Source organism: Chanos chanos, chromosome 7 (assembly GCF_902362185.1).
Source record: "Chanos chanos chromosome 7, fChaCha1.1, whole genome shotgun sequence".
NCBI lineage: Eukaryota > Metazoa > Chordata > Actinopteri > Gonorynchiformes > Chanidae > Chanos > Chanos chanos.
The window spans coordinates 27,781,126-27,807,989 of record NC_044501.1 but is presented as its reverse complement, the minus strand read 5'-3'; the positions used below and the strand labels follow the sequence as shown (position 1 = coordinate 27,807,989).

Genomic DNA, 26,864 nt, shown 5'->3' with positions numbered 1-26,864 from the left:
GCTGCGTGCCAACTTTTTTCGAATTTGTGGGACACGTATGACCAAAAATGTTACAGTTACTAGGAAGCTATGTAATGAGTGTAAAGAAGGATGATTCCAAATGTTGAAGTAAGACATTGTTATGCTGGCTGAATTCGGGGGAATATTCTGCGGAACCCGTTTTCCCACGGTCATGGTTCAACTCCACGAAATGTCATTCATATGACGTTATTCACAGACTGTTTGTACTTTGGTGAGGTAACAGTCTGTAATAACATAAACCCGACGTCAAAATTAGGTAATTGTTGGCAAATTGTGCACTGAATGTGCTTTACTTATCTAATATTCTTGACCAGTTTCACTGCCGCCCCCCGACTTGCTCGAAACACGAGGGACAAATCCATAAAACTTGAAATGATGCATGGTTTAGCAGTTCAAGTCCCCGGGACTCAAAGCTTTACCACAACGAAGCACAGTCATACCTAATTAAAATGATCCACTAACCATTAGGTTTGAACCAAGTGTAATAGACACCCTGTGCATTTTCTTACGGTTGTTAGACTGGAACTGGGGAAAGTGTGTTCTAGAACACAGTTAGAGCTCAAACTAATTTTAATTTGGTAAATTCGAATTCAGATGAACTTTTATGTCTTTGTACTGTATTTGGAGACGAAAGCCTGCAGATGTAGTTGAATCTTAAAAAAACAAAAGGAAGGTTTGTTTAATCTACATGCTAAATTTATGTTACACTTTTCACAGCAAAAACACCAGTGTTAAATTAACACTGTGGGTGCGTATTTGAGTCCAAGTGGACTCCTATATACACTCTCAGTGTTAATTTAACACCCTCATAGTTGATTTAACACTGTTGTTTTTTGGGTGTGTAATGATTCAGCAATTAGAAATTCTGATTAGAGTTCACGTCTGACAATTTATTTTTGGAGCGCCTATGCGTACTCTGTTACTCCAAAATAAACGAGACGTAAGGGGATCAGGTCGCCAAAGGCGCCATCATTTCTCCTTCACTAAAGACGGATGGACACCATCTGTCATCTTAATATGGGGCACGGTCCAATACAGCCCCCTGCACCTCTCCGTGCACGACGACCTGACGTCACACGTTTGGAATACCGTAACAAGCTCGTGGGCCTGTGTCACCCGTAGGATCCTCGGAAAAGTAGGTTACAAAAATGAAATAGATCTGAAAATGAAAGTATTGCGAAAAAAAGTTTATTTGCCTTCGTAGTTGTAAACAAAACTGTGAGTAGACATGGCGAATTGTGATTTTTCTGGTGGTTTGTCTGCAACAAGTGAGAGCTATTTTCCGAAATATTTTCAATTCATCTGTCGAGGCGAGTTGCACTGTTAGCTTTTCCATGCGAACAAACAAACAAACAAATATAACGCATTTTAATTACGAATCACATGGATCTTAGATCCCTAGTTTTAGAGTCTGAGGTGTTTTATACCCTCAGTCGTTTACATTAAGAAAATCAGTTTGTTTGGAATCACTGGAAATGTTGATATGTATTTGGGACCACGCTCAAACGTTGAATTACTCAAGTCCACGAGACACATTACGCTACTAGATAACGACGATTTCTCTTTATCAAATAAGATTGGCAAATAACAGAGGTCTAAGACTGTTCTATACTCTCAGTCGCACATTCTAGCAGCACGATAGCAACACATTGTCATTTTAATCTGCAGATGAGAGGCACAGCAAGAGAGCCGTGACTTTGTGGAGTCGCCAGGATTTTAGAGGTAGGCTACGGAAATCATTAATACTCTATTGTTTTAGTTCGCTGCTACACGTCTGACAGTATGTTTTTTAAAACTGGTTGCCGTGCTACACTTTTCCTCTCTAATCCCGATGAGACCCTGCAGTATCTGCGATGTGTCTCTCCAACACCAGTTCTTGCCGTTTAACGCTTCTCTCACCATGAAGTGTGCCGGGAGAGTTCGGATCTGACAAGTAACTATCAATATCCCAATGTGTTCGTGTGTCCGTAATGTGCAATGTGGAACAGACCCTTAAAACTGTTGGAAACCCCCCGACCCTATCGTGATAGCACTGTTATTTTACGGCCCACCAATCCCCGGCTTCGACTGTTTTTCAGACGGATTTAGATGTAAAAGCAGCCGGCATGGTCAGCGCATTAATCTCGCTGCGTAAAATTTAAGAGTTTCCTATGAATGAAGCAACTGAATCAGATCAAACTATTGCGATAATGTTTAGATGGCTACATTAAGCGGACCGTGGTCTCTGAAATTTGCACTTCAACGCGTAGCTACATGGAAAACCTCACAAGTAATTACCGCTCCAGTTATAATTTGCTTATCAACGCCGAGCTCAAATGATAGCCAATTATCGGTAGAGTAATTCTTTTGAGACGGCTCAGTTCCGTCTCAGTTGTTCTGTGTTCCGCAAGAACGTGGTTACTGCATTGTTGATTAGTCATTGTTATCTTATACCAGGTGCTTTGACAGTTTGGTGAACTATTACACAACGTTTCCACAACATCTTATTTTCCTGTGTGAATCTGGACTTGACGGGTCAAAGTGAAGAATAAAGGACAATAGCTATTGTACCAATGGGAGAGTTAAAACAGGGGGTTACACGGGTCTAAGGCAAGTGTTTTGCACCTGTGGGAATAGTGTGTGTGTGGGTTGGAGAGAGAGTGTGAGCTTGTGTGTGTGTGTGTGTGTGTGTGTGTGTCCGTTGCCCAGGCATGCCGTTTGTGCGAGGACTCCTGGAATTCCCCTCTTGGATGGGAATGGCTCTCTCTTTTCCTGCTTTTTAACTTAGAGCCTATTGTTTAAAAATGGCAACTGAGGGTTATCATAGGAAATGCAGAGTGGAGCATCTGTCATTTTCCCTTAGCAACTGCATGCTGAGATATACACAAGACATGTCACTGCATGAAAACCCGTTTTTGTTTGTTTTTTTGGCAAATATTTTCAACGATGGTAATGAAATATCCGTTAATTTCATGTCTCGTCCGCATTGTTTGGTCTGGTGGCAGTTAAGAAACTGTTTTCCAAGTGTTTGTTCCCATAGGTGCAAGTCCTGACTTGCTTATGTGATTAGAAATCGCTCCGCCTTAGTCCTTGGAAATACCTTTTTCTTATTTCCTTGTATCCTCATTGTCTGCAGGGGTGTCATCATGATGTTATGGAAGAGCTAGTCTAAATATTTCACATATCTGGATTTGATTATGGCTCTCCATTGTGGATTAAAACCCGCTCCTGACTTTGTACTAGTTTCTGAACTCTGTGTCCAACACAGGCCTCTTGTGTGAAATGGCGAAATTGGTTGATTGAACCAAGTTGTAACGTACGTTTGCGCACAGACTCCTCAGCTAAGCAGGTACAGAGTTTCTTAAAAGTATTGGGGTAAGGGTTGCGGCTATCGCTTTTGCGTTTCATTTTGTCGCTTGTGTTGCAGAATGTTTCATTTGTCTTCATAATAAAAAAAAAAAGCCTTCGTAGATGGGCGTCCCGACGGCTCCGTGACACGGCTGTGTTCGGCTTTCAGTGCTCTGATATGTCTGGACCCACCTGGCTGCCTCCAAAAACCCTTGGGAGCCCGGAAAGATCCACGACGCAGATGTCGCACGCAGGACCTTCCGTCTACAGGCCGCCCAAGAAGATCTCTCCTTCCGACCAGAGGCCCAAATATGGTGTGTACGACCAGAATGGAGGTGCGGGAGGAAATCCACTCCCTGTCAGATACATGGCTACTGGATCTACAGGTAGGAACATAAATTTACTCTGTGAACATAAGCCCCTAGCGTGAAGTCAATCTTCTGTGAGGAATGTTTATCTCAAAAATGGAGGTAATTTTTTCGAGGATTAACCATCCGTTGTGAAACTTGTTCACGTGACTGAAAAGGTGGAGTAATGTTGAAAGAATCTATCATTCTTTTCATTCTTTCTATGTTGTTGTTGTTACTGTTGTTTTTCCTTAACTGAATGTTTATTTGTGTTTGTGTGTGTGTGTGTGTGTTTCTGTTTGTCTTTTCAGGTGGAGTGATCCAGTCCCCACACCAGGATGACCGTCCTGGTCCTGGTACCTTCCACCCCCTGTCTCCCAAGCCCGGTGAACAGTACTACCCCCCAAACCACGGGTCCAAGGAGGACCGGCACATGTGGAACCCACACATGTCCACCTACGACCATCACGTGAGTCTTAAAAACACTCTAAAAACAATCAAAAGAAAACAAACAGTAAAAATGGTAAAGGATGATCCACACAAGAACACTTGTTGTTGTAAGAGTGTTCTTTCAAGAGTCAGGGTGTTTGTGTAAGAGAATATAAACAGTATAAACCACAGTCATTTTTGATATCCTTGATATTCTCTTGATATAGTTGATTTTTTGCCTGCCTGTTGTCTAAATAAGGTTTTGCTCTATGTAATCAGAAACTGTTCCAGTTAAAAAAAAAAACACTCAAGAAATGACTACAATTGAAACGAGTTAACTCCAACATTGAGCGATAAATTCACAAACTGTTTTCTTCCTCTCAGAGTCGTGGTTCAGAGAAGCATGTTTCTAACATTGAATCGGAGATCGATTCTCTGACCTGTATGCTGGCTGATCTGGATAGTCACCCACAGAACTCAAGCACACAGGTAACCAGGCTAATTCTGCTCTACCTCATCTAACCGTAAAACACACACTGTTACACAGCTGACCTTTAGTGAACTTCACACAAAGTCTGAGATAAAAATCAAGGCTGTTTTTGTCTCCCTGAAAACAGGCATTGTGAATTGCAGTGATTTTGACAGTATCAAATTAGAAAATATATATATATATTTTTGTACATTTTTGTACATGTTTTCATATATCAGAACTTACAGAATCATCCTTGCTGTTATAAATCAAAGATATTGTCTTTAGATGTATATATGTCTATATCTTTGTAGTTATACGCAAAGAAAAAGTGTGCTTCACACAAAGCAGTGAATCTTAAGTGCATATTTGTAACCTACCTGAAAACTTGAAAACACTTAACAATGTTTTTCTATTCTCTCTTTCCTGTACAGTTGTATGATAACGTGCCTTATAGCAACCACATCTCAGGGGACCGTTACAAACCCTCACCCCAGCCAGGGTCACTGTCTCAGGGCAGGCCGTCCATGGGCTACCTCCCTCATTCCCAGAGCCAGTACCACCATTCTCCCCAGCACCCTGGCTCCCAGTACTCCAACCAACCAGACTACGCCTACCCATCCCCATCGCCGTCCTCCACTTTGTCTCACAAGCCCTACCCACAACCCGTGCCAGCATCGTACACCACCGCCTCTACCCCCACCGGCCCGCGGTTCAGCGTCCAGGTCAAAACTGCTCAGCCGGTTGCCTACAACCAATCAGGTCGGCAAGCTGAGCAGGCCTACACTCCGCCTCCACCGAGACAGCACGCGTCCCGCCCCTCTCCGCAGGACCGCCCACACTACCCAGAATCCTCCCGGCAAGGGCAACAGAGCTGGTACCCTTCGCCTCCCCCTGCTCAGGAGCTTCACTCTGATGCGGGGTATAAGGCAAGTTCGGGAGGGCCGCCGGGGGTCCGAACCACCCAAAGCGCCTCACCCAAAAAGGCTCCTGAGACCCTGCCCACTGGGTCTAGTCACAGCTCTGCGTATCAGCCCAACAAGGTGAGGAGTCCAACAGTTGATTTTCATGAAATGCCTTTAAGACATGAAAGATGTTTATGCGAAATGTACGCTGTGGATCTTTTTTTTTGCCCCCCCTCACAATACTGTATTTCTGATGTTTGGCCTCAAGGGGGCAGTGCCACGACCTGAGGAAGAGCTGGATCGTCTCACTAAGAAGCTGGTTTATGACATGAATCATCCACCCACAGAGGAGTATTTTGGTACATGCTGATTAGTCTTTAATAATACTTTTTTTCTTATGGCTTAATTTGTCTAGGAGTCAATGTTGTTGTGTTGCTTACAGTACTGGAGGTTACGGCTTGAGTTTGGAAAAGTTTGTGTATCAGTTAGTAATAAAATTAAAAACAAAAAAACATAAAAATAAAACATAACTAGATAATAGCTGTGATGGGAGGTGCTGTTTTCGTGAAGAAGATTACTGGCACAGTGATGGATTAGTTTCATGTGATGACACACTGTTCCTTGTTCCCGATAAAGTTTATGATAATGAATAACACAATATGAACAAGACTGAAAACATAAGGAAAAAAACTGACAGCTAGGAGGGAAAACTGTCAACCTGTCAGATGTTTCATCAGATATCTTTCTCCAATCCTCTCTCCTCTCCTTCTCTACCTCTCTCTCCCTCTCTCTACCTCCTTCTCCTTTGCTCTCTCCTGCTCACTCACAATCACTCACTCTCTCTCTCTTTCTCTCACTCACTTACTCACTCTCTCTCTCTCTCTCTCTCTCTCCCTCTCTCTCTCTCTCTCTCAGGTCGCTGTGCTCGGTGTGGTGATAACGTGGTGGGAGATGGCAGTGGCTGCGTTGCCATGGAGCAGGTGTTTCATGTGGAGTGTTTCACCTGCATCATGTGCCACGCCCGTCTAAGGGGACAGCCCTTCTACGCCCTGGACAAAAAGAGTTACTGCGAGAGTTGTTACATAGTGAGTCTACCTCCCTCTTCTCCCCCTATCTCGCTCTCTCTCTCTCTCTCTCTCTCTCTTTTTTTTTTTTCACTCCACTGCCCTTCTGCCCGTACTGATTTCCATAATGATTTCCCTTACTTACACTCTCTCTTCCTCCCTCCTCTCCGCTCCTGTCTATCTGTCATCATGACATTATCTAACAGTTTTACTTCCTCCTTTCATCCATCACTGGACGTTTTAATCACTCCCGTGGAGCTGCCGCACTCTCGTTCACCTCCCATTTTCCCTCCTTTGAGCCCCTGCCTTTTTCTGCCTTCAGACTCTGCTCTGTGCTTTATTTATGGCTTCTCATCTCTCTCTCTCTCTTTCTCTCTCTCTCTCTGTCGCCCTCGGTAGATTTACATCTGTCTCTTGCACTTCGCCTTTTGTGCCAAGTTAACTCCTGTTCCCGTGCACTGTATCTATAAATCCTCACGTACAAGAGAATGAATCCGCATGGCCAAAGACGTGCTGTTATTTAGTGAAGAGATGAGACAGAAAGAGGGATCTAAAAAAAAAAAGGGGGGAAAAATCGAAGTAGTGTTCTTGGTGCTGGTAATAGATTTGAACAAGATTTGTTAAAGTTAGACATTCATGGAAAAAAAAGTCACGTTTTTATTGGTATAGTTTTTGTTTTATGGATCAAAATACTCTCTCTGTCGCTCTCTCTCCACACATGTGTACTGTTATGACCTCATAACATATTCCATGTGGTTCACTCGTCGTATTAGACATGCTTACTGACGCTCTGTCTCTCTTTCGTTTACTCTCTTTTTCTTCTTCTCTCTCTCTCTCCTTCCCTCTCTCATATCCACCCTCCCAGAGTACGCTGGAGCGCTGTTCGAAATGCTCGAGCCCCATTCTGGACCGGATCCTGCGGGCCATGGGCAAAGCCTACCATCCACGCTGTTTCACCTGTGTGGTGTGTGGATGTTGCCTGGACGGAGTGCCCTTCACTGTGGATGCCACCTCCCAAATCCACTGTATTGAAGACTTCCACAGGTCAGATGCCCTGCTGCACTCACTTTTAATGGGTTGACTTTTAAGGTCAAAGAGTATGCCATCTCTCAGACTGTTGACCATTTTTGTCCATTTCGTGTTAGCTCGAGATGTGAGCATTGTGTTCTCTGAGTTTCAGCATACGGGGAAATATGTTTCAGATTTACTGTAATGCAGTGATGTTCTTAAAATGATGTTTCCATTTAATTAATTATTGGTCTTATGGTCTTGTGTCCTAATTGTGAAAGAGAATGGTTTCTCTAACTGTCCTTTGGGTTTCTTTGCTCACGTTTAATGAGAACTGTTCTAAAAAATTTGCCCCTTTGTATGTGTGTGTTTTTCGAAGCGTAGGCCTTGTGGGTTTGAGCCCATAAACATTGACAGAAACCCATTTCCATCAGTCAGAAAGAAATGTCATATCGCAACTGATGCCTAAAATCTCACAGTTTTGACTTGCTATCACAGAATAGCAATTAATATCGTACAGTTGTGACATAGGAAGTAAATGTCATGACAATAGTATGTTAGAGCTGTGACTTAGTATTTCATAGTTACGAAGTAATTGCTTCAAAATTTGTTGTAATTCGAAAAAGTAATTTGAAATTGAAAGTATTTGTAACATCTCAGAATTACGACATATGAGTTTGTGATGCGAAAGTACAAATTAAGAAGACACGTTTATGAATGAATGAATTTCGCACACTTGCATGTTAGTAATTAGAATTACAGAACAGTGTTGTCTCACTCAATGCTTAAGAATTTCAGCATCTGCAAACAGCCTACCTTAAGATAGACACGCGTAGTTTTAGCATAATTGATACAGCGACTACCATAATTTATTCCAAAATTGATTACTGAATGGAAGGACGGTGTGTAAAGACAGACTCTTGATCAGAGACAACTGATCAGATTAGCTAATGGGGTTTGTTTTTGATTTGACAGGAAATTTGCCCCTCGCTGCTCGGTGTGTGGCCAGGCGATAATGCCGGAGCATGGCCAGGAGGAGACGGTCAGGATCGTGGCTCTGGATCGCAGTTTCCATGTGAACTGCTACAAGTGTGAGGTGAGTGTCCGGAAAGCGCAGGTCCACCTAAAGAACGATATAGTTTTAAATTTCACAAATATATTAAGAGCGTCTGCTCGTGTTAAAGAATCGGTTAAATGTTGGTGTTAGCTGTCGTCGCTAAAGCTAACCAGGCAAAGTTTCTTTTTCGCTCATGGTTTTGCCGGTAGTCTCAATGTTATGTTAGCTGGTGCTGCTAAAGGCCCATTAAACTATTTACTAAATGGTGACTTTATCATGTAACAGACATTATATATTTGTGTGTGTGTGTGTGTTAACAGGAATGTGGTTTACTCCTCTCGTCTGAGGGTGAGGGGCGTGGTTGCTATCCTCTGGACGGACACATTCTTTGTAAAAGCTGCAGCGCTCGACGCATTCAAGACCTCTCTGCCAAAATCTCCACCGACTGCTAACGGCTCTCTCCTCCCTCACGGTCACCCTCCCTTCCTGTACTCTTCTTCACACCCCACCTCTCTCTCTCTTGCTCTCTCTCTCTCTCTCTCTAGCTCTCCTTTTCTCTTTATGAAGATAGTTGTCAGAAGTGTACTGTCTTCATGAAGTGACTACCTGTTTTTTGTTGTTTTTGTTTGTTTGTTTCTTTCTTTCTTTTCCCAAGTGGCAAAATGAGGTAACCTTAAGGTCAGATATGTAGCTCTGGCTTACTGGAAAATTGATGTTGTTATTTGGTTTTGTAAACTCACTGGAAATGGTCATTTCTTACAAGAACATCTCAGTGTCTTTACTGCTCTTGCCAGGGGTCTAGTCAGGATCTTATAACATTTGGAACATGAAGCTAAAACCCTGTAGATTTAAAGAACTGATTTAACCTGCCACCAAACTGGAGGTATCTCTATGTGTTCTCTGTTCTATGTTTATGAGAGAGAATTTTATAATGTTACAAACTCCTGAATGTGCCTCAGCGCGTCCTTTTCCCGCCTCTGTTCATTTGCCTTCTGTATATTTACTAATCCAAAGTAACAGAGTCCCAATAGTCTTAAAGCTGCTTCCTCTTCTTTGTCTCCTTTTCTGTGTCACTGATCTCAGAACAGTCAGGAGACATGGAAAAACTATGACAGAAATTCCTACCACTCACACAGCCTAAATCATCATTGTTGTGATGACACTGTTTGTTTGGTGTGGCATAAAAAGCGAGGAAACCAGAGGGAAAAAGAGACATGTAGAGGAAGCACGTTACAGGCAGGGCACATGCGCGCACGCGTGTGTATGCACGTGTGTTTGTGAGACGTTGACTGTTGCAATAGGATCAAGGCTTAATCAGGGTTTTGGCGGGGGGGGGCTGTACAAATAACAATTACTGCCCTTATGAAGGATTTCTGCAGCTATCATCACATTGCTTAGTTACCGTTCCTTCACTGAGATCTTAACTGCAATCTAGCTGTCTAAAATACCTCTTTATCCTCGAAGTGAAACAGGGTTTTAACATTCAGTGGGTCAAAAGTGGATGTTCTGAATAAACACAATAGCATTAAGGCTTCTTTATTTTCCATAATCCATAACTTGTATTGTACCCCTGTTCTGCAGGCAGGAGGGGTAAACTTAGTATCGGAAGTAATGCCATAGCCACGCTAGTACTTAGATCTTTAACAACCACCTCAAGCCAACTCCTGCTAGGCACAGCTACAGGGATTTCCAGATGAGGAGCGATCGGTTTGAACGCTTTTATGCTAACGGTCTTGTCGGCGAATGAGACGCTTGCAGGAAGGCAGATGTGTTATCCGTCATCCAGCTACTTTTTTCCCTCCTTTTTTTCCCCCCCCCCCCATTTCATCTTGCTATGGCCCAAGTGTATGGTTTACATGAAGAAACTGCAGACTGAAAGTAAAGCTTTTATGTTTCATGCAGGTGCAGGAATTAGTTAAATGCATATATACGAGGGTGTTTTAGATACAGGTTGTTTTGAATAATGAAGTGGTGAGTTTGAAATACAGTTAAATTGATTAGTTGTGCAGTGCTGAGGCGTGTAGGTGAAGTGGTGAGAGAGAGATATTGTATATTGAAGAACAGGTTTAGATAAACATGTGCCATTCTAGAAGTTATGGAGATAACGTTTGTTGCTGTGGCAACAGATAGGTCAGCGCTAAATTCAAATAATGAAGCATTTTTCAACACCGAGGTACTGTATGAATTTAGACTTTTATCTCGTATAATACAGCAGCTTAGGAAATACATAATGTTTTCTTCTTTTCTGTCTAGATTTTTGAAAGATCAGTTTACCATCCATTGACATGAACATTGACAGTTGAAAGAAAGAAAGAAAATCGGATGGGGCAAATATCTGAAGGGGATGATCAGGTTGTATTTTAAGGAGGATCCCTAAAACATTTAATTGTTGGTATTATGAAACATTGAATTGTGAGGCACTGCGTTAGCTACTGGTTACATATCACAATTCTGTTTTTCTATTTGTATGTATTGAGGGTAACAAGAGGTTACTGATTTGATCCTCATTCAACATTCAGGGGTCAACTGTTAATATTCCTTTCTGGTTTTCTTTTCTTTTTCTTTTTTCTTTGTCTTCCTGATTTATAATCTTTGATGAGTTTTTTTTCCTCTGAGTTTACTGATGGATTGACTGTTACCTATGCCAGTGATTTATGAAGTGAATGAAGTCAAAGAGGGCCATGAATGAATAGCACAGACATATAGTTGCTCTCTTGTGAGATGTCTTATAGTGCTTGCCAAGGATTTCTGATTTATAATTTTTTTTTTGTTTGGTTTTGTTTTGTTTATTGCTCAGATTGATACTCAGCGAGTGAGAGGATGCAAACTCTAGTATCCAGTAACAATGGTTGTTCCTTTGCAGTTTGATTTTCTGGTTTATTCATTTTGTGTTCAAACTGTTTTTTGGGTCTTTGATCCTCCCAAGGAAGTTTTTTTTTTTTTTTTTTTGTCGATTTTCGCCATTTGTGTTTCCTGCCTTTTATGTCTTTGCTAAAATACGAGCCAGATCATGCAATGCCAACACATAAAACTTTTTTTTTTTTTGGATCTCTCTCTCTCTCTCTTTTTCATTTGTATTTTTTGTTTGGATACTTTGAGTACCCCCTCCTAACCTGTTTTGGTTTATGTCTGTCATGTCACTGATAAGCTGCATTCAGATATCCCGCCATGTCTGATATTAATCTTGGGTTGAGATTCAGTTTATGATGGATAATAAGCTCTTGTTCTGTCTGATACCATTTGAACTGAGACTGTGTCAGTTTGTTCTGGGCTACCGTGTCATAAAGTTGGCATTTTTGATATCCGGGGGCGCGCGCGCGCGTGTGTGTGTGTGCGTGCGTGTGTGCGTTTGTGTGTGTGTGTTTGTTTGTTTGCTTGCGTTTGTAGCAATTCCTCATCTCATAAATCCGTCCATTTTTGCCACAGACAAATTTGCTCCCTCGTTTGATTTTCCGGTGAAGTCGGCGGAGCATGAGTGTTTCTTGCTGATGTCAGACATCATAAAGCCTAGGCTCACCTGGGTTAATGCTTTTGTCTTCTTTACAATAAAACATCTCTCAAAAGTTGTCTTATCACCTTTCAGATCCTTCAAAACCATGACACCTCTCTGTGATTTGACCGTATAAAAGGTAATGGTACTGGCTTAATGGAAAGAAAGCTCCAGTTTTTATGGGTAAGGTAAGTATGAAATCGGAGGTAGCTGGAGACTTCTATGAATACGTCAGATTTTAATGAAGTAACGGTTTCAACCGCATACACATACGCACACGCACACGCACATGTGTAAGAACTCATACACACTCTTTTTAATGAAACAAATGTCTACATCGCTCATATGTCCACTGGCTGTAGCCAGTCACTGTCTTACACATACCATGTTGGGCCAGTGTCATGGCAACAGTGCCCATGTCTTTCATACACACACACACACACACAAATAAATAAGTATATATATAAAGAACATACATACTTGGATAGAACTAGTTAATGTACAAAGCTTTGGCAAAATAATTTATATCTTGCCCAACTGAAACCAATCACAGCCTGACAAAAGCATGCACAGAGAATACACAGATTACAAAAATGTCCATTTGGAGGTTAGCTATAGCAAAATAAATGACGATGTCATTCTTATGTATGAGAGAAGTCTTCATCTACATCTATCAAATTTAGCTTGATTATGCAGAAGAGCAGCTAACAGGAAGTGAAGGTTTTCCAGAAGAAGTTTCGGCAGCCGGCTTTACGCTCTCTATGAGAGAGGGGTAACTGACGCACCATCATGTCTCGTCCACCCAGCGCCTCTACCTCTGAGAGGATGTCATTGTCCCTCGGGGACACCAGGTCAGAGAGGAGCTTCACCAGGAGCACACGGGAGAGCTCCTGGAGAATGGAGAACAAACCAAAGCACAGGGAAGGAGGAGTAGATGAAGGTTCCATAGGTTTTAATACTTGAACGAACAAACAAACAAACAAAACAACCCTAAAAACAGAACCTTGGGCTCTTGTCTTTTGAGAGAGGATTTCCTGAGTCCCTTATACTACAACCACCTGTACGACGAAATATGATTCCATAAATTCACTCTAGGAGTGTCACTCAAGTATAGTGCATTTTTTTCTGACGAAATCAACATTTCCCCATGAATTCTACTGTTTTAAATAATTGAGTAAGGGTTCAGCGCTTAATTAATTACTTACACTAATGCGATACTGCCAGAATTTGTGAAATAATGAAAAGAACACAGCACAAGAGACAGCTGTCACTTATCACTGTGTTACATTTACATCTATGTATGGATTTCAAATTCTGTGAAACCATTAGTAACTTCTTCTGTGGACAAAAAACACCAAGGTTTACTAACCAGTGATTAAAAAAACCAAGTTAAAACTCAACGACACCCACAAATAGAAACAGGAGTCATCCCTCACCTCACTGCTTTTGGGGTCCATGTCTGAGTTGAGGATTTGGGTCAGTACATCTCTCTGCGGAGCTGCGTTCACCGTACACGCCAGAACCGAAATGGACACGACCACTGTAAAGACCTGGAGCTGGGAACACGACATCTTCAGTTGACTTTTACAAGAGTAACACAGCATACACGCACAGATCTTTTCTTTTTTTCTTTTCTTTTCTTTTTTGTCTTCCGAGTCCTCTAGACCTTTGATCAAGCCTGATTGATCCCCACTAACGCGACGTGGTTATATAGGAACCAAGCCGGGAGGATGATGAGGGACTGATTTTGGCGATGTGATTGGTCGACGGAGAGTCAGGGTGTTGGCTGAGTGTATCAGTGGGAGATGGAGTTGGTGGGTGTTTCGGTGGGGTGTAAGATAGAGGGAGGGTGTGGAGAGTTCTCAGGTTGGGGGGAAAAAAGGAAAAACATTTGATAAGGCTGTGATGCAATGTCCCTTTGTCACCTTAATTCACAATCATCTAAGACTGACTACAGTGATATAAAGAATACCACTATCTATATACGCAACTTGTATCAGCTCACATTTGAAACCTTGGTTGTGATGAACCACTCATTAGCAACTAAAAGAACCAATAGTTCCTTATGGTGATTGTGGGTGACTTTTTGCTGGTTTCTCAAGACTATAGCATTAAAGGGGTTGACACCGGTCACTGGTAAGGCAAGCAGGGTGTCACTTACGATTAGGCGCGTCGGGGTGTTGGCATGTCATGCTCTCTGTGTGTGATCCTTGTTACACGGACCCGCTAATGACGAGAAGTGACTCAAATGTTAATTGGTCTGCCCGCCCACTGCCTCCCTATAGGCCGTCATCGTGCGCAATTGCCAACTAGCTACAAAGTCTCTCCATCTCCTTCACACACACACACAAAAAGCTTATTCTCTATTGAATAAACTCCATTTAAGACTCGAAACAGATAAAGAAGAGGTTTACGTAGTTTATTTATTTGTGCATTTCATGAGCCAAAAATCCTGTTACATAGACTGTCAACTTCACCTAAGAGGATGTAAAATTCTTTGTTAATAATTTTTGGACAATGGACTCTTGACAGCAGTAGGCCTAATAGACCCAGTAGAATTTACTGTAGATCTATGTCAGACGAAAAAAATGAGCATCTTACAGAAAACTGCCAAAGGTCTTATCTTGTTGACAATCATTTATGATGAATTGCTCCTTTGGGACTAGAAAAATGTCCTCCCTCCAAAAATATGTGAGAACCATAAAAACGATCACTAAAAACCATCTTAATTAAGAGAGAACACTCCAACAGGTCTTCCGGAAATATCTCTTTCTGAAAGGCCTGCACTGACTCCTCCGAGGAGTTGTTTTGAATGTGTGTGATGCCAGGCGCAGGTGTGGCAAGGTGACCTTTCCTTGCCTTTTCGCCAACCCCCGACCCCCCCAGGTTTACCCGCTGCATGCTCCGATTACTCAGACTCTCATGCCACCCTGAGCAGTCATTAACATTTCACCGAAGAGAGGAGGGCATGGTGACGCCACAGACCTCACACTGGGCAACTAAACACGGCCAAGCTGATCCTCTCTACCACCTCCTGGCAACCAGGCCGGTGATACACGCATGGTTTCATTTAAGAGGCAAGGACGAACAAGCTTTGACCACCTGGACTCCCTTTACTAAAATAATCAAGGACTTACTTTCACATTGATTTTAAAGTGCAAAGACGTGACTTAGAGTTCAAACCAGGTCATATTCGAGTCAGTTATAAGTTCTACGACTAACTATACGTAGAAAAAAAAACCCAATTATCAAACATGTTTTCATTACTGGAATGGCTTCAATTATTCAGATTTCTACGGTCATATCCATACTGTCCTCTGTGATTATCAAATATATTTACAGTTTATGAGGCTTTATGTATCCAATATATCCATATAATTATAGGTTTTTTAGATCTCATTTTAGGCAGACATCAAAGCATGTTGCAGGGAAGGGAGAACAGATTGTGCTGGAATAAATAAGTCCCAGCTCTGCCGACACCACACACAATGGAGAGCTGATCAGTGACTGCTGTGTCTGCTTGTGAAGATCTTTTTGTACAGCAGAACGGAGACAGACACAACGACTGTCATTGGTACGTGTTGACAGATGTCAGCAGAGAAAGAGTTTAACGTGAGATTCCCTCCAAAACAATGTCATCACTGTGTTTGCATTGGACAAAGCGAGCTAAGATACAACAACCCTGCTCAAAGATTTATGTGAATACATGGTGACATGATAAGCAACTCTTCTGTAACCATAGTGAAATGACTCATTTTCCTTTAGGTCCTTAAGTAAATCGCTAGCGGTGGAGTCCTTGCTTAAGTCATCTGAGATCTGCCTCCATCTGCTGGACAAGCTGTGGAGCCCCACACAAACAGGATACTGAACATCCAAAAATAAATAAATAAATAAATAAATTTAAATACTACTGCTACTACTACTACTACTACTACTAATAATAATAATAATAACCCTTCTTGCATCTCTAAGAGCTATTTAAGGGCATTTTTTCCCCAATTTTTATGAATAAGTGTAAAGTGACACAGTGACACAGTTTGGATATCTTTACTAAACAAACACAACTCACTGAACCACAACAAGTTGCTTCAATCACAAATAAACAAAAAGCATAAACTGGGGGGTATTCCAGAAAGCGGGTTTAGTGAAAACTGAGTTAGTTAACTCAGAGCATATAGTAAGCCTCCTAATAGAAGACCCCTATGGCTTTATTTTGCAAGGAGAATAAGGCCATAGGTCTCTTCTACTAGGAGATTTACTACTTACTCTGAGTTAACTAACTCTGAGTTAACTAAACCCACTTTCTGGAATACCCTCCAGATGTCTGGTGTATTTTGACTGTACTCATGTTCTTGTGTTGATGTTGCAATATCGTGACTTTTATTGCGCTACTCTTTGTTCTACTCATGCTTTTTGATTATTTGGGACGAAAGCAACCTGTTGGTCACCGAGTTATTTTTGTTCCGTAAAGATACCGAAACTGTGTAATTTTAGTTTTCACAAAATATTTAAGAGTGTACTCTTAAAGATTTGACAGGTTTCTTGATGCATCACCCTCTGCTGGATGTAATATAAATGTTTTATATGGATGCAACGGTGTGAGTAACGGAATAAATTGTACCGTATTTGAGATGTAACTGTCCTGAAACAAGGATATGTTTTAATATTCTCATTCCACAAACAAGGTCTTGAAGACTGGTGTTAAATGAGGGGTCGGATCGGTCCGTTGGTAACATTTTTAGGACTATATTACAGGCCATAAACGAGGAATACTGGTTTGGGGTATTCCTTCAGAGCTCGCAAGAAAGTCACAGATTACTGAACGCAGCGTCAGTTTGTTCATTTTAAGTAACTTTCGTCTGTCGGAGGGCTAACTCCTCTCCCGTGCTGTCATTTCGCAAACTCACTTGCCTCTACACTACGCAAAATTTCTGAACACGGCGAGCACGTGTCTACCCCCTTCCCATCATGCATTTTGCCGGTAAGACATCCACTTCCGCTTGTGCCTTGGCTGCTGTGTGCTGTGTCAGTTCCTTGTATGATAGCTTTGCTTTACTGAAATCACTCAGCAGGATCTTTCAATTGCGTGTCGCCCGGACTGTAAACAATGGCATCTGCTAGCACATATAGGCTAAGTTGCTCCATTCCGGGTCATGAAATGGACGTAAGGGGTCTTGCGACCGCAGTTTTCCCCGAGGGAGCCTTTGTGTCTGTTTCCAGAGACAGGACTGCAAGGGTCTGGGTACCAAATTCTAGGTAGTTTGCTCTCTGTTTATCTATTTAGCTTTTGTCGCAAAATTAGTACTAACAAGAGTCGTCGCTCAATTGGTAGCCACGCGACTTGCTATACAGATGAGTAGCTGCTCAAATGGCGACCGAAATCCCTGACCTATATTATTAAATTACCTGACAGTTAATTGGCTAGCCTGCTAACTTAAACTGCAACGTTCATTTCACGTTCAGCAAAAGCTAAGAAAAAACAGATGGGGTAACCTAGCTACGTTAGGTAACGTTACATTGATTGAACAGTTAACTTCCTTTTTGCTTCGAAGCTATTTACTGAGTCATGGTGAAACTCGTGAGACGAAACTGAACTTTGCTGATCTAATTTTGTTGTTGTCTCTTTGATGGCTTGTGCTAAATTAGCTAGCTGGTTACTTTAGAACCACACCACATTTGAAATTCACTAAGGTCTGTTTGTCGCTCTCCCCTCCGTTGTCAACCAGTCCAAATGGAGGTTTCACAGAGATGCACTGTATGAACGGTCACACGAACTTTGTATCCTGTGTGTGCATCATCGCGCCAAATGAAACGTACCCTCGCGGACTCGTAGCTACCGGCGGCAATGACAACAACATCTGCGTCTTCTCACTGGATAGGGCAGAGCCTCTGTTCACCTTGAAGGGACATAAAAACACAGGTACTGGCACTTATGCAAAAACCGTCCATACATTATGCTTATGAATTATGGATAGCCATTAAGCCATGTAACTCTCATATAAATGGAATGATTGAATGTTGTGAAAGTCAGAACATTTGTTCAAAAAGAAAAACTTCTCCACCCGTCTGTCTAAATATATGAAGATATGCTTTGCCGATACAACGAAAAAAGACAGTCATTCCTATCGTAGCATGTTGTTGTATTTTTGCTTTTCAGTATCAATGAAGATAACCTGACAAAGGTTCCGAGTTAGTTTCGGGTGAGGAAAGAAACGTAAATTTGATGAGAACTGAGGACCGTTAGACCTTCTCTGACCCTACTCACCCTTTTTTTCAACAGTGTGCGCGCTCTCGGCCGGAAAGTTTGGAACGTTGCTTAGCGGCTCTTGGGACACTACGGCCAAAGTTTGGCTCAATGAAAAATGTATGATGACCCTACAGGTAAAACAAATACTTAACATCTGATATTGCCTATTGTTTGATAATTTAGTACATTGTTGTTACAGTGCTTGCACTTAAGCACAATAGACCTCATACTTTCTGTCAAGATGTTTGTTGTACCTGCTCTTGAGTGAGCTTGAAAAGCCAACATAGTTATGTGCCGAAATGTTCTGTAAGTCTTCCTGAATCAAAATTATGGCAAAGTTCATCGCCTATTTAACGTGATGAATGTACAACATGTAGGTATAAAGAAAACTTTAAACTTCTAAAACTTTAAAACTAAAGCTTACTTTATACTGTGTTTATCCAGGGCCACACAGCTGCAGTGTGGGCAGCTGTCATCCTTCCCGAACAGGGCCTTATGCTCACGGGATCGGCCGATAAGACCATCAAACTGTGGAAGGCAGGGAGATGTGAGAAAACATTTACTGGTGAGTGACACTGACTGAAACGGGAAACACACACACACACACAGGCTCTATGCAGTGCCTTTATGTGGTGTCTTGGCTCTCTTAACGAGGCTGATCTACATATAAAATTTTGCCTTGATATATGGCACTACAATACGCACGCTGCTGCTGTGACGCTCCCGAAAGACAACCTTTGCTGAAGTTTTCTCACTTTCCCACTGTACATCCAGACACAGACATTTAGATTCTAGATGTCACACATTCACTACCTATTGTTAGTAATGGGGTAACAGTTCACCATAGTCACGGTTTGGTTTGTACATTGTTTTTTTTGGCCATGGTTTGGTTTGAATCATGATTTGGCTTGAAAGAAAATTTAGCCAACACAGAATTGAAGTTTTTCCTTTCGTTTTAATCCAAAATGAGACATATGTAGGACAGAGGAACAAATTTAATACAAACAGCAAGAGAGCTCCTCAGAAAATGAGAAGTAAGCAAGTTCCTGCTTAGAGAAGCCTAGAGATTAAATCTCCTTTATTTGTTTATGCAGATTCATATATTCCAATACAGCTTATTTTATCTGTGGTCTGAGTAATGGCGCCATGTGTGTTTTTGTGGCATTTAAAATGGTTACTGGGTTGACATTGTCATCATGACCTTTGTCATGCAGTGTCACTGATGCTTGTGGACATTTAGATAAAATTAATGAAGTGAAGCTCTCTACCAAGAGTGTTCATAGTGCTCTTAGTGCTAAAAGGTGCAGGTGACTGATCCAAACCTTGACTTGTTTTGTATTCCTAAGAAAATGATGATGGAGACACAAATCGTCATCAGCAACACATTGGCATTCAGTGGAGCTGAAGTAAATGTAGATGAAAAACATAATGTCCTGCGTATTATATTTGAAATGGACGTACTCTGTTTGATTTGTTTCACACCTTCAGGCTTCACATTAGGTCAGAAAACAGCTGAAGAATTTTTAAAATATTACTTCTATTACAGATATTTGTAATGTTATTTATTTCAGTAGTATGCACAGTTTTTTTATAGAATGAGGGCAAAAGCTTTGTGATGGAGGAAAACAGAAATAGGAAATGAGTAGTACTTGTATTTTAGTGTTGCAAACTTTGCAGCTGTTGAAGGTATTACAGCTGTGCTGAGAGGGGCTCTGCGCAACTCATTCAAACTACTAACAGTCGTGTCTGAACTGCTTCAGATGTACTGTTGGATGCTCCATGGTTTTACTGCTCCTGTGCGATGATACTTGAGTTTTAACAAATAAAGTAATTTTCAACCTTCATCAGTGTGGCTTCCCAGGGTAGAAACTGGGAATGACACTTTGACACACGCAGTAACTTCGTGATCTGTTGTTTCTGTTCTTAAGCAGTACGAACTTGCACGTCATCATGTTAATGAAACTTCATAATTTATTTTCTCTCTGTGTCTGTCTGTGTGTCTCTGTCTGTGTGTCTCTGTCTGTGTGTGTCTGTCTGTGTGTGTCTGTCTGTGTGTCTCTGTCTGTGTGTGTCTGTCTGTGTGTGTCGGTGTATGTGCGTGCATGTGTCTGTGTGTGTGTGTCTGTGTGTGTCGGTGTATGTGCGTGCATGTGTCTGTGTGTGTGTGCGTGCGTGTGTCTGTGTGTGTGTGTGTGTGTGTGTACTGTAGGTCATGAAGACTGCGTGAGAGGACTGGCAGTAGTGAACGACGTAGAGTTTTTCTCCTGTAGTAACGATGCCAGTATCAGAAGGTGGATGGTGACTGGGGAGTGTTTGCAGATTTACTATAGTCACACCAACTACATATACAGCTTGGCCGTCTTTCCCAACGGACAAGGTACGCCCATCACCCTTCAGTGACCTTAATGAAATGTATTTTAATGTTTTAAAATGTTTAGATGCTTAAACAAGCCCTCGGCTCAGAATCCAGCATCTGTTAAAACAAGCAGTTTTATTTATTGTTTGAACATGTAGCAGTTGTTTGGTCCCACACTGAATGGAGAATGGCGGTTTGATAAGCTTTGTCATAGATTTTGTTGAGCTTCTCACACACATTCTCAGAGTGTGTCGTCTTGTTATATTTTAAAGGAACATGGAACTATGTACTATTTCATTTTTTCCCTCGTCTGCAAATGTATTTACTCTTTTCCACCTCTATTTTAATTGTCTTGCCTTCTCCTCCTGTTGTCCAGATTTCGTGAGCACGGGGGAGGACCGGACGCTGAGGATCTGGAAGAAGGGCGAGTGTTCTCAGACTATCCGCCTGCCCTCTCAGTCTGTGTGGTGCTGCTGCGTTTTACCCAATGGGGATATAGCAGTGGGTGCCAGGTGAGTGTTTCTGCATTGTAAAGTTTTACACCCTCTCATTACCTGTTCAACATATGGTCTGTCTGTTCGCATTGTTATGGAATGCAATTCAGCACAAGCTGAAGTTATCCATAATGTATATTTAGCAATGTAAACCTGCGTTAGACACAGGAGAAATGTCTCAGTTCTTTCGTCAACTATTTTGGTGACCCGTAGAATAACAGGTCACAAAGATGCATTCCAGATCCCAGAAGATAAAGCCAATGATGTCTTTTTTCCCTCTAATCGTTTCTTGGTACTGGTATTGTTCTGTTTTGCGCCGTGTCGTGGATAACTGTAGCGATGGCATTATCCGAGTCTTTACGGAGTGTGAGGACCGCGTGGCCAGTGCTCAGGATCTCCAGGCCTTCGAAGACGAGTTGTCCAAAGCCACCATCGACCCCAAGACCGGAGACCTGGGAGACATCAAGATCGAGGACCTCCCGGGACGGGAGCATCTGAACGAACCCGGTAATCCAGACTGTCCGGGTCGGACAGAAAAGTACCTTTATTCACATTAGTGGGGCTGTTTAGTGTGTGTGTCTGTGTGTGTGTGTTTTTAGTGTGTGTGGTAGATCATGAAGATTGTGAGAGTTTTTCTCCTGTAGTAACAGGAATGTAAAGAAGACTTCTTATTCATGGTCTTTTTTTAAATTACAAAAGGCAGAGATCACAGTGCAGTTGAAACCATGAATTAAATTTTTTAATTACATGAACTGTGTTGATGCGTGGAGACAATGGTAAGCTATTGTGCAGCCACGTGGTTCAGAACTAGAATTAGCTCATTTATTTCTTAGCAAATAGTACAGGTTCTCCTACCAGAAAATACCCGGTGTCTTAGAAAACCTGTGTCATCCTGTGTACGTGTTGCGGGCTGACTGTGACTACGTGTCACTTGTGCAGGGAATCGTGACGGTCAGACGCGGCTGATAAAGGAGGACGGCCGTGTGGAGGCGTACCAGTGGAGCATGAGTGACGGGCGCTGGATGAAGATCGGAGACGTGGTGGGCGGGTCCTCACAGCAGAGCTCAAAAAGGGTGATGTATGAGGGGAAGGTAAGACTCCAGGATTCCTCGTATCTGTTGTCTTTTGTTTGGTTCTTATTTGCAACTATACATCCAGCATATGAGAGCAATTCACTCCATGGACTTCACCTTTCGTCTCAGGAGTACGATTTCGTCTTCACCATCGACGTGAACGAGGGCGGCCCATCAATGAAGCTGCCCTACAACGTGACCGACGACCCCTGGCTCGCTGCCCACAACTTCCTGCAGAAGAACGACCTGAACCCCATGTTCCTGGACCAGGTGGCCAACTTCATCATAGAAAACACTAAAGGCCATACCCTGGGCCCCACCCCAGCCACGGTCTCCGACCCTTTCACAGGTAAGCAAATAAACACAACAAATTCATACGCACATAGGTTTTACCCTGTTCAACACATGGAGTCATTACATTCAAAATGCAGATTCGTCCCATTCAACACGTGGGATCACCACATTCTCATCTGGGTTCATGCTTCTTAATCATTTTGGAAGTATCTAAACTGGCCCCACAGTCTGTCTGTAAAAGCATGTGATAATAGATGCATTAGACGTGGTCATGGTTCCAGTTGAGTGATTTGAAGGGTGGAGAACATGGCAGGTTTCCTACCACAGTTTCCACTGAAAGCAGCTGTGTGCTTATAAGAAAATGCTTCATCTCTTTGAACACAGCAACCTCAAATCGTTTCGTACGGCTGACTAAACGTGAAACTCTTCTGATGTTGTGTCAGAGTCTGTCTTTGATTCCCTCATAACATTTCCCCTGTTGCTTTCTCCCAGGTTCTGGACGTTATATTCCTGGCTCTTCTGACAGAGGAGAAAATTACGGGGGTGACCCCTTTACAGGTATGTTTGGGTGACCGCGCCCCTCGTCTGCTTACAGCGCTGTCTGACAGTGCAGGGGTGTGTGCTACATCTGGGATTTATATTTGGAACTCCAGGCAGGCCAAATGTGCTGGGAGAACACAGGAATACATTTCCCTGTGTGGCCATAGCCAGGCGAAAACTACATATCCCCTACCCCTCCACCCCTCTGCTGGAGATTTTTGGGTCGAGGATACACTGTTATTTTAGATGACTCTTTGGGGTTTGATTATATTGTCACCCAATGACAATACAGTGTGTCTGGAACATTTTGGGGTTTTTCCACATGCACTTTTGGCAATGATGTCATCGGCCCTGATGTCATGGACTCTGACGACCACACCTCACTTCCTGTCACAGCACGGAAAGATTCAGGTCGCACTTTATAAGAGTTATAAAACAATGTGTCGTCAAATACTTTAGGCCAAAGATACTTTAATTTAGGGGAGAAATCTCAATGTACAGTACACTTTGATAAACAGCTATGTCACTGAAAGAATGAGACTATATTAAAGTCAAACAGTGTATTCTGAGGGCAGCGCTGTCGCTTCACAGCAAGAAGGTCTCGGGTTCGATTCCCGGCCAGGCGGCCAGGGTCCTTTCTGTGTGGAGTTTGCATGTTCTCCCTGTGTCTGCGTGGGTTTCCTCCGGGAGTTCTGGTTTCCTCCCACAGTCCAAAGACATGCAGGTTAGGTGAATTGGAGACACTAAATTGCCCTTAGGTATGAATGTTTGTGTGAGTGTGTTTGTCTGTGTGTCTGCCCTGCGCTGGACCGGCGACCCTTTTTCCCCGCCTTTCGCCCTATGAGCGTTGGGATAGGCTCCAGCACCCCCTGTGACCCTTAGATAATGAGTGAGTGAGTGTATTCTGACAGTTTTCAGACTGCTCTTGTGAAAACTGAGAGTTTCAGCGTTAGCAGGTTGAGAGTTAGAAGAGAACAAACTGCTGGGGAATAACTGTGTCCTTATAGGGGTGACAATAAAGACAATTAAGACAAGACAATCTTCAATTACTGTTACCTTATGACATAATTTGTTGTGTGGAAAACCAGACCTCAGATTCATGAGTAAGGTACACAACTGGCCTTTAGAAATTTTGTGAAAAAGAGAAAGCGATAATTACTATTATCTCAAATAGACAATGAGAAGTGTTGAATGCACAACCAATAACTGAATGATTTTATTTTTTCCCCCTCCATAGGTGCTGGGCGGTACATACCTGGATCTGGATCTGCAGGTGCAGCACCTGTAGGCGTGGCTGATCCTTTCACAGGTGAGACCTGTTCTGAGTTTCTCTCCTTTGTCTCTCTCTCTCTCACACACACACACACACACACACTCACTCACTCTTTCCGTTACACTGTCATATCCTCTGTGTCCTCTCTCCTCTAGGTGGCAGTGCCTACTCCTCTGCCGCTCTCCAGAAGACCTCCACAAACATTTACTTCCCCAAAACAGACGGAGTGACATTCGAACAGGCCAATGCTGCACAGATCTTTGGTAAAGAAACAATACATTTATGGAAGAATATAGGAATATAAGCAATTAATGCATGCTAATGACATATACATGCTTAAACATAGCATGTCAAAAACTTTGTAAAAACTATGTAACAGTCGCAACGCATTTTCTTGTAGGAACCTGTATTACAATTTACAATTTACAATTTAGTTATTTGGCAGACGCTTTTTACCAAAGCGACTTACAATCAGTGCAGTGTATGTATTGTAAGTTAGCTGGCCACAGTGTTTGAGGATAAGAGCGTCTGGTTGTTACAGAAATGTAAACTTTGGGCGGTATGGGTAACGGAGGCTGTAGATATGGTATAACAGCTAGACAGGATGAATGAAATGGATGAATGAAAAGCATGTGTCAAGCGGCGTGCTCTCCGTGCAACAGCTAAGCTGAAGGAGCTGAACGGCACCGCTCCACAGGAGCACCGGCTAAGTGAGGAGGCGCTGAACAACCTGGAGAAGCTCCTGCTGACAGTGTCCAACCTTAAATCTCAGGAGCAGCCCACTGCAGAGCAGATCAGCCTCCTGTGGAGGGCCTGCCACTGGCCCAAAGGTACTGATCCGAACGAATGCCGCAATATTATATCTCCATATTTCTGTTTTAGAGGGTGGTGGGTTAGACACCAGCAAAAGATCTAAATGTGATGTTTTAGCTCTCCCTCAGGGATTTTAACTTAGCTGAGTATTGGTATCTTTGAGAAAATTGTTCTATAGCTTTACACCATTATTTACCCCCCCCCCCCCCCTCCCTTTTTTTCTCCTCTGTCCTCATGTGTTCTCTCTCTCAGATATTGTTTTCCCTGTGCTGGACATTCTGCGATTGGCCGTGCGGCACCCGGAGGTCAACGCCCACTTGTGTGGCGGCACTGAAGGCGCCAGCCTGTGCAACCACCTCCTGAGCCTGCTGTCTCCTCAGGAACGGTCAGCCAATCAAATGCTGGCACTACGCACCCTCTGCAACTGCTTCACCAATCAGCATGGGCGACAGCTGCTGCTGGGCCAGCGGGAGGCGGTGCTGTCACGTGCCTCCGACCTCCGCACCGTCTGCAACAAGAACATCCACGTCGCCCTGGCGACGCTGGTGCTCAACTATGCCGGGCACCTTCACGGCAAGCCGTCGGAGCTGGAGGCCAAAGCCCAATGCCTGTCCGTCGCCAGCGCTGCCCTGGAGGTGGTGCAGGACAAGGAGGCCATCTTTCGGCTCCTGGTCGCCTTGGGAACCACAGTTTCCGGAGACGGCACGGCCAAAGACCTGGCACGGTCGCTGGGTGTCAGCTCGCAGATTGCCAAATACTCAACCGTCACGGATCCGGCGAAAGTCGGCGAGTGCTGCCGGCTAGTTCTGGACGAACTCCAATGACCTCCAACATTTGAGGAGGCGGTCATGTGATCTTAAGCGAAGTACATCGTCCTTCCATCAGTCTGTCCCACCTGAACTGCACCCTCTTCCTCATCCTCGCCCTCCACCACGTTCAGCAGTGAGACCACCCTCATTCTGATTCTCCTGCACTTACACAAATACAGTTAGATCCTATTTAACTGCATCTTTTTTTTGTTTGTTTTGTTTTGGTTTTTTTGCTCAGGCAATGACTGATTTGGATTGATGGCATGAAATTCTGTGAATAAAGACTGTTGGACAAACGGAAGCTTTCCTAAAGCAGGGGTCATCTCTAATTATTTTCAGGGATTTACCAAAACATTCATAGCATGGGGGGCGGGGGGACAACTTGATTTATGTCCACATCCAGATCCAGTTTCATGTCACACTGGAAATAAGATAATCTGTTGCCATGTTTTGATGAATGATTTTAAGGCCTGTTCGTTTTGGGAGACACAAACTTCACACTTTTTAAAGCAATGAAACTACACAATCTGTTTATTTATTCATTCATTCATTTATTTATTTTTTTGTCTTTGCCTTTGCAAATGTAGTTTTAACCCAGGTTAAATCATTCTTGTCAATGTTTAGTGTTATAGTCCATATACAATCTACATATAGCTAAATACAACTCAGCCATTTTTTCTCTCTTTTGTTTTTTTTTTTTTTTTTAATAACACACCCATGCTTGAAAAGTAGCTTTAAGGTAAGCATGTAGGCTACTGAGAGCATGTCAGCAAAACCCCCACACACATATTCATGTGGTTTTTTTGCACGAGTCAGAATTTTTAAAAGACAAAAAGAAAAGCTGAAAT

General features: G+C 42.7%; 3 protein-coding genes across 6 annotated transcripts; 2 read left to right on the top strand and 1 right to left on the bottom strand.

Moving 5' to 3' along the window:
- Window positions 1-3,526: 3,526 nt before the first annotated feature.
- Window positions 3,527-9,108, top strand: trip6 (thyroid hormone receptor interactor 6). Of its 3 annotated transcripts, none has more exons than XM_030780185.1 (9): window positions 3,527-3,734; window positions 4,007-4,164; window positions 4,509-4,613; window positions 5,028-5,636; window positions 5,767-5,857; window positions 6,414-6,583; window positions 7,428-7,606; window positions 8,546-8,666; window positions 8,948-9,108. In XM_030780185.1, exons 1-9 carry the CDS (start codon window positions 3,527-3,529, stop codon window positions 9,077-9,079), a joined length of 1,773 nt encoding a protein of 590 aa, XP_030636045.1. In that variant the 3' UTR covers window positions 9,080-9,108. The 3 variants fall into 3 exon arrangements, with proteins under 3 accessions (XP_030636045.1, XP_030636046.1, XP_030636047.1); XM_030780186.1 differs by having other exon boundaries at window positions 4,509-4,618; window positions 5,024-5,636; XM_030780187.1 differs by having other exon boundaries at window positions 3,527-3,737; window positions 4,061-4,164.
- Window positions 9,109-12,821: 3,713 nt separating this feature from the next.
- On the bottom strand, window positions 12,822-13,688 carry sst5 (somatostatin 5). Its single transcript, XM_030779133.1, has 2 exons — window positions 13,554-13,688; window positions 12,822-13,007 (listed from the first exon to the last, which is right to left on the bottom strand). The coding sequence occupies exons 1-2, from the start codon at window positions 13,686-13,688 to the stop codon at window positions 12,822-12,824; spliced, it is 321 nt and encodes a 106-aa protein (XP_030634993.1).
- Window positions 13,689-17,193: 3,505 nt separating this feature from the next.
- Window positions 17,194-26,296, top strand: plaa (phospholipase A2-activating protein). 2 transcript variants are annotated; one of them, XM_030780178.1, is made up of 14 exons: window positions 17,194-17,373; window positions 17,844-18,037; window positions 18,398-18,498; window positions 18,809-18,929; window positions 20,574-20,741; window positions 21,097-21,232; window positions 21,552-21,721; window positions 22,154-22,305; window positions 22,417-22,636; window positions 23,074-23,139; window positions 24,359-24,430; window positions 24,550-24,657; window positions 25,057-25,224; window positions 25,460-26,296. In XM_030780178.1, the coding sequence occupies exons 1-14, from the start codon at window positions 17,225-17,227 to the stop codon at window positions 26,029-26,031; spliced, it is 2,397 nt and encodes a 798-aa protein (XP_030636038.1). In that variant the 5' UTR covers window positions 17,194-17,224; the 3' UTR covers window positions 26,032-26,296. The 2 variants fall into 2 exon arrangements, with proteins under 2 accessions (XP_030636038.1, XP_030636039.1); XM_030780179.1 differs by lacking the exon at window positions 23,074-23,139.
- The last annotated feature ends 568 nt before the right edge of the window (window positions 26,297-26,864 follow it).

What these genes read in the sequence shown, in the direction of transcription:
- trip6 (XM_030780186.1), top strand. Translation starts at nt 3,527, where the DNA reads ATGTCTGGACCCACCTGGCTGCCTCCAAAAACCCTTGGGAGCCCGGAA. An exon ending in TGTCCACCTACGACCATCAC is followed by an intron (nt 4,165 to 4,508) that starts GTGAGTCTTAAA and finishes TCTTCCTCTCAG; the next exon opens with AGTCGTGGTTCAGAGAAGCA. An exon ending in AACTCAAGCACACAGGTAAC is followed by an intron (nt 4,619 to 5,023) that starts CAGGCTAATTCT and finishes TCTCTTTCCTGT; the next exon opens with ACAGTTGTATGATAACGTGC.
- sst5 (XM_030779133.1), bottom strand. Translation starts at nt 13,688, where the DNA reads ATGTCGTGTTCCCAGCTCCAGGTCTTTACAGTGGTCGTGTCCATTTCG. An exon ending in TGGACCCCAAAAGCAGTGAG is followed by an intron (nt 13,008 to 13,553) that starts GTGAGGGATGAC and finishes TCCATTCTCCAG; the next exon opens with GAGCTCTCCCGTGTGCTCCT.
- plaa (XM_030780178.1), top strand. Translation starts at nt 17,225, where the DNA reads ATGGCATCTGCTAGCACATATAGGCTAAGTTGCTCCATTCCGGGTCAT. An exon ending in CGTGGCTGATCCTTTCACAG is followed by an intron (nt 24,431 to 24,549) that starts GTGAGACCTGTT and finishes TCTCTCCTCTAG; the next exon opens with GTGGCAGTGCCTACTCCTCT. An exon ending in CAATGCTGCACAGATCTTTG is followed by an intron (nt 24,658 to 25,056) that starts GTAAAGAAACAA and finishes TCCGTGCAACAG; the next exon opens with CTAAGCTGAAGGAGCTGAAC.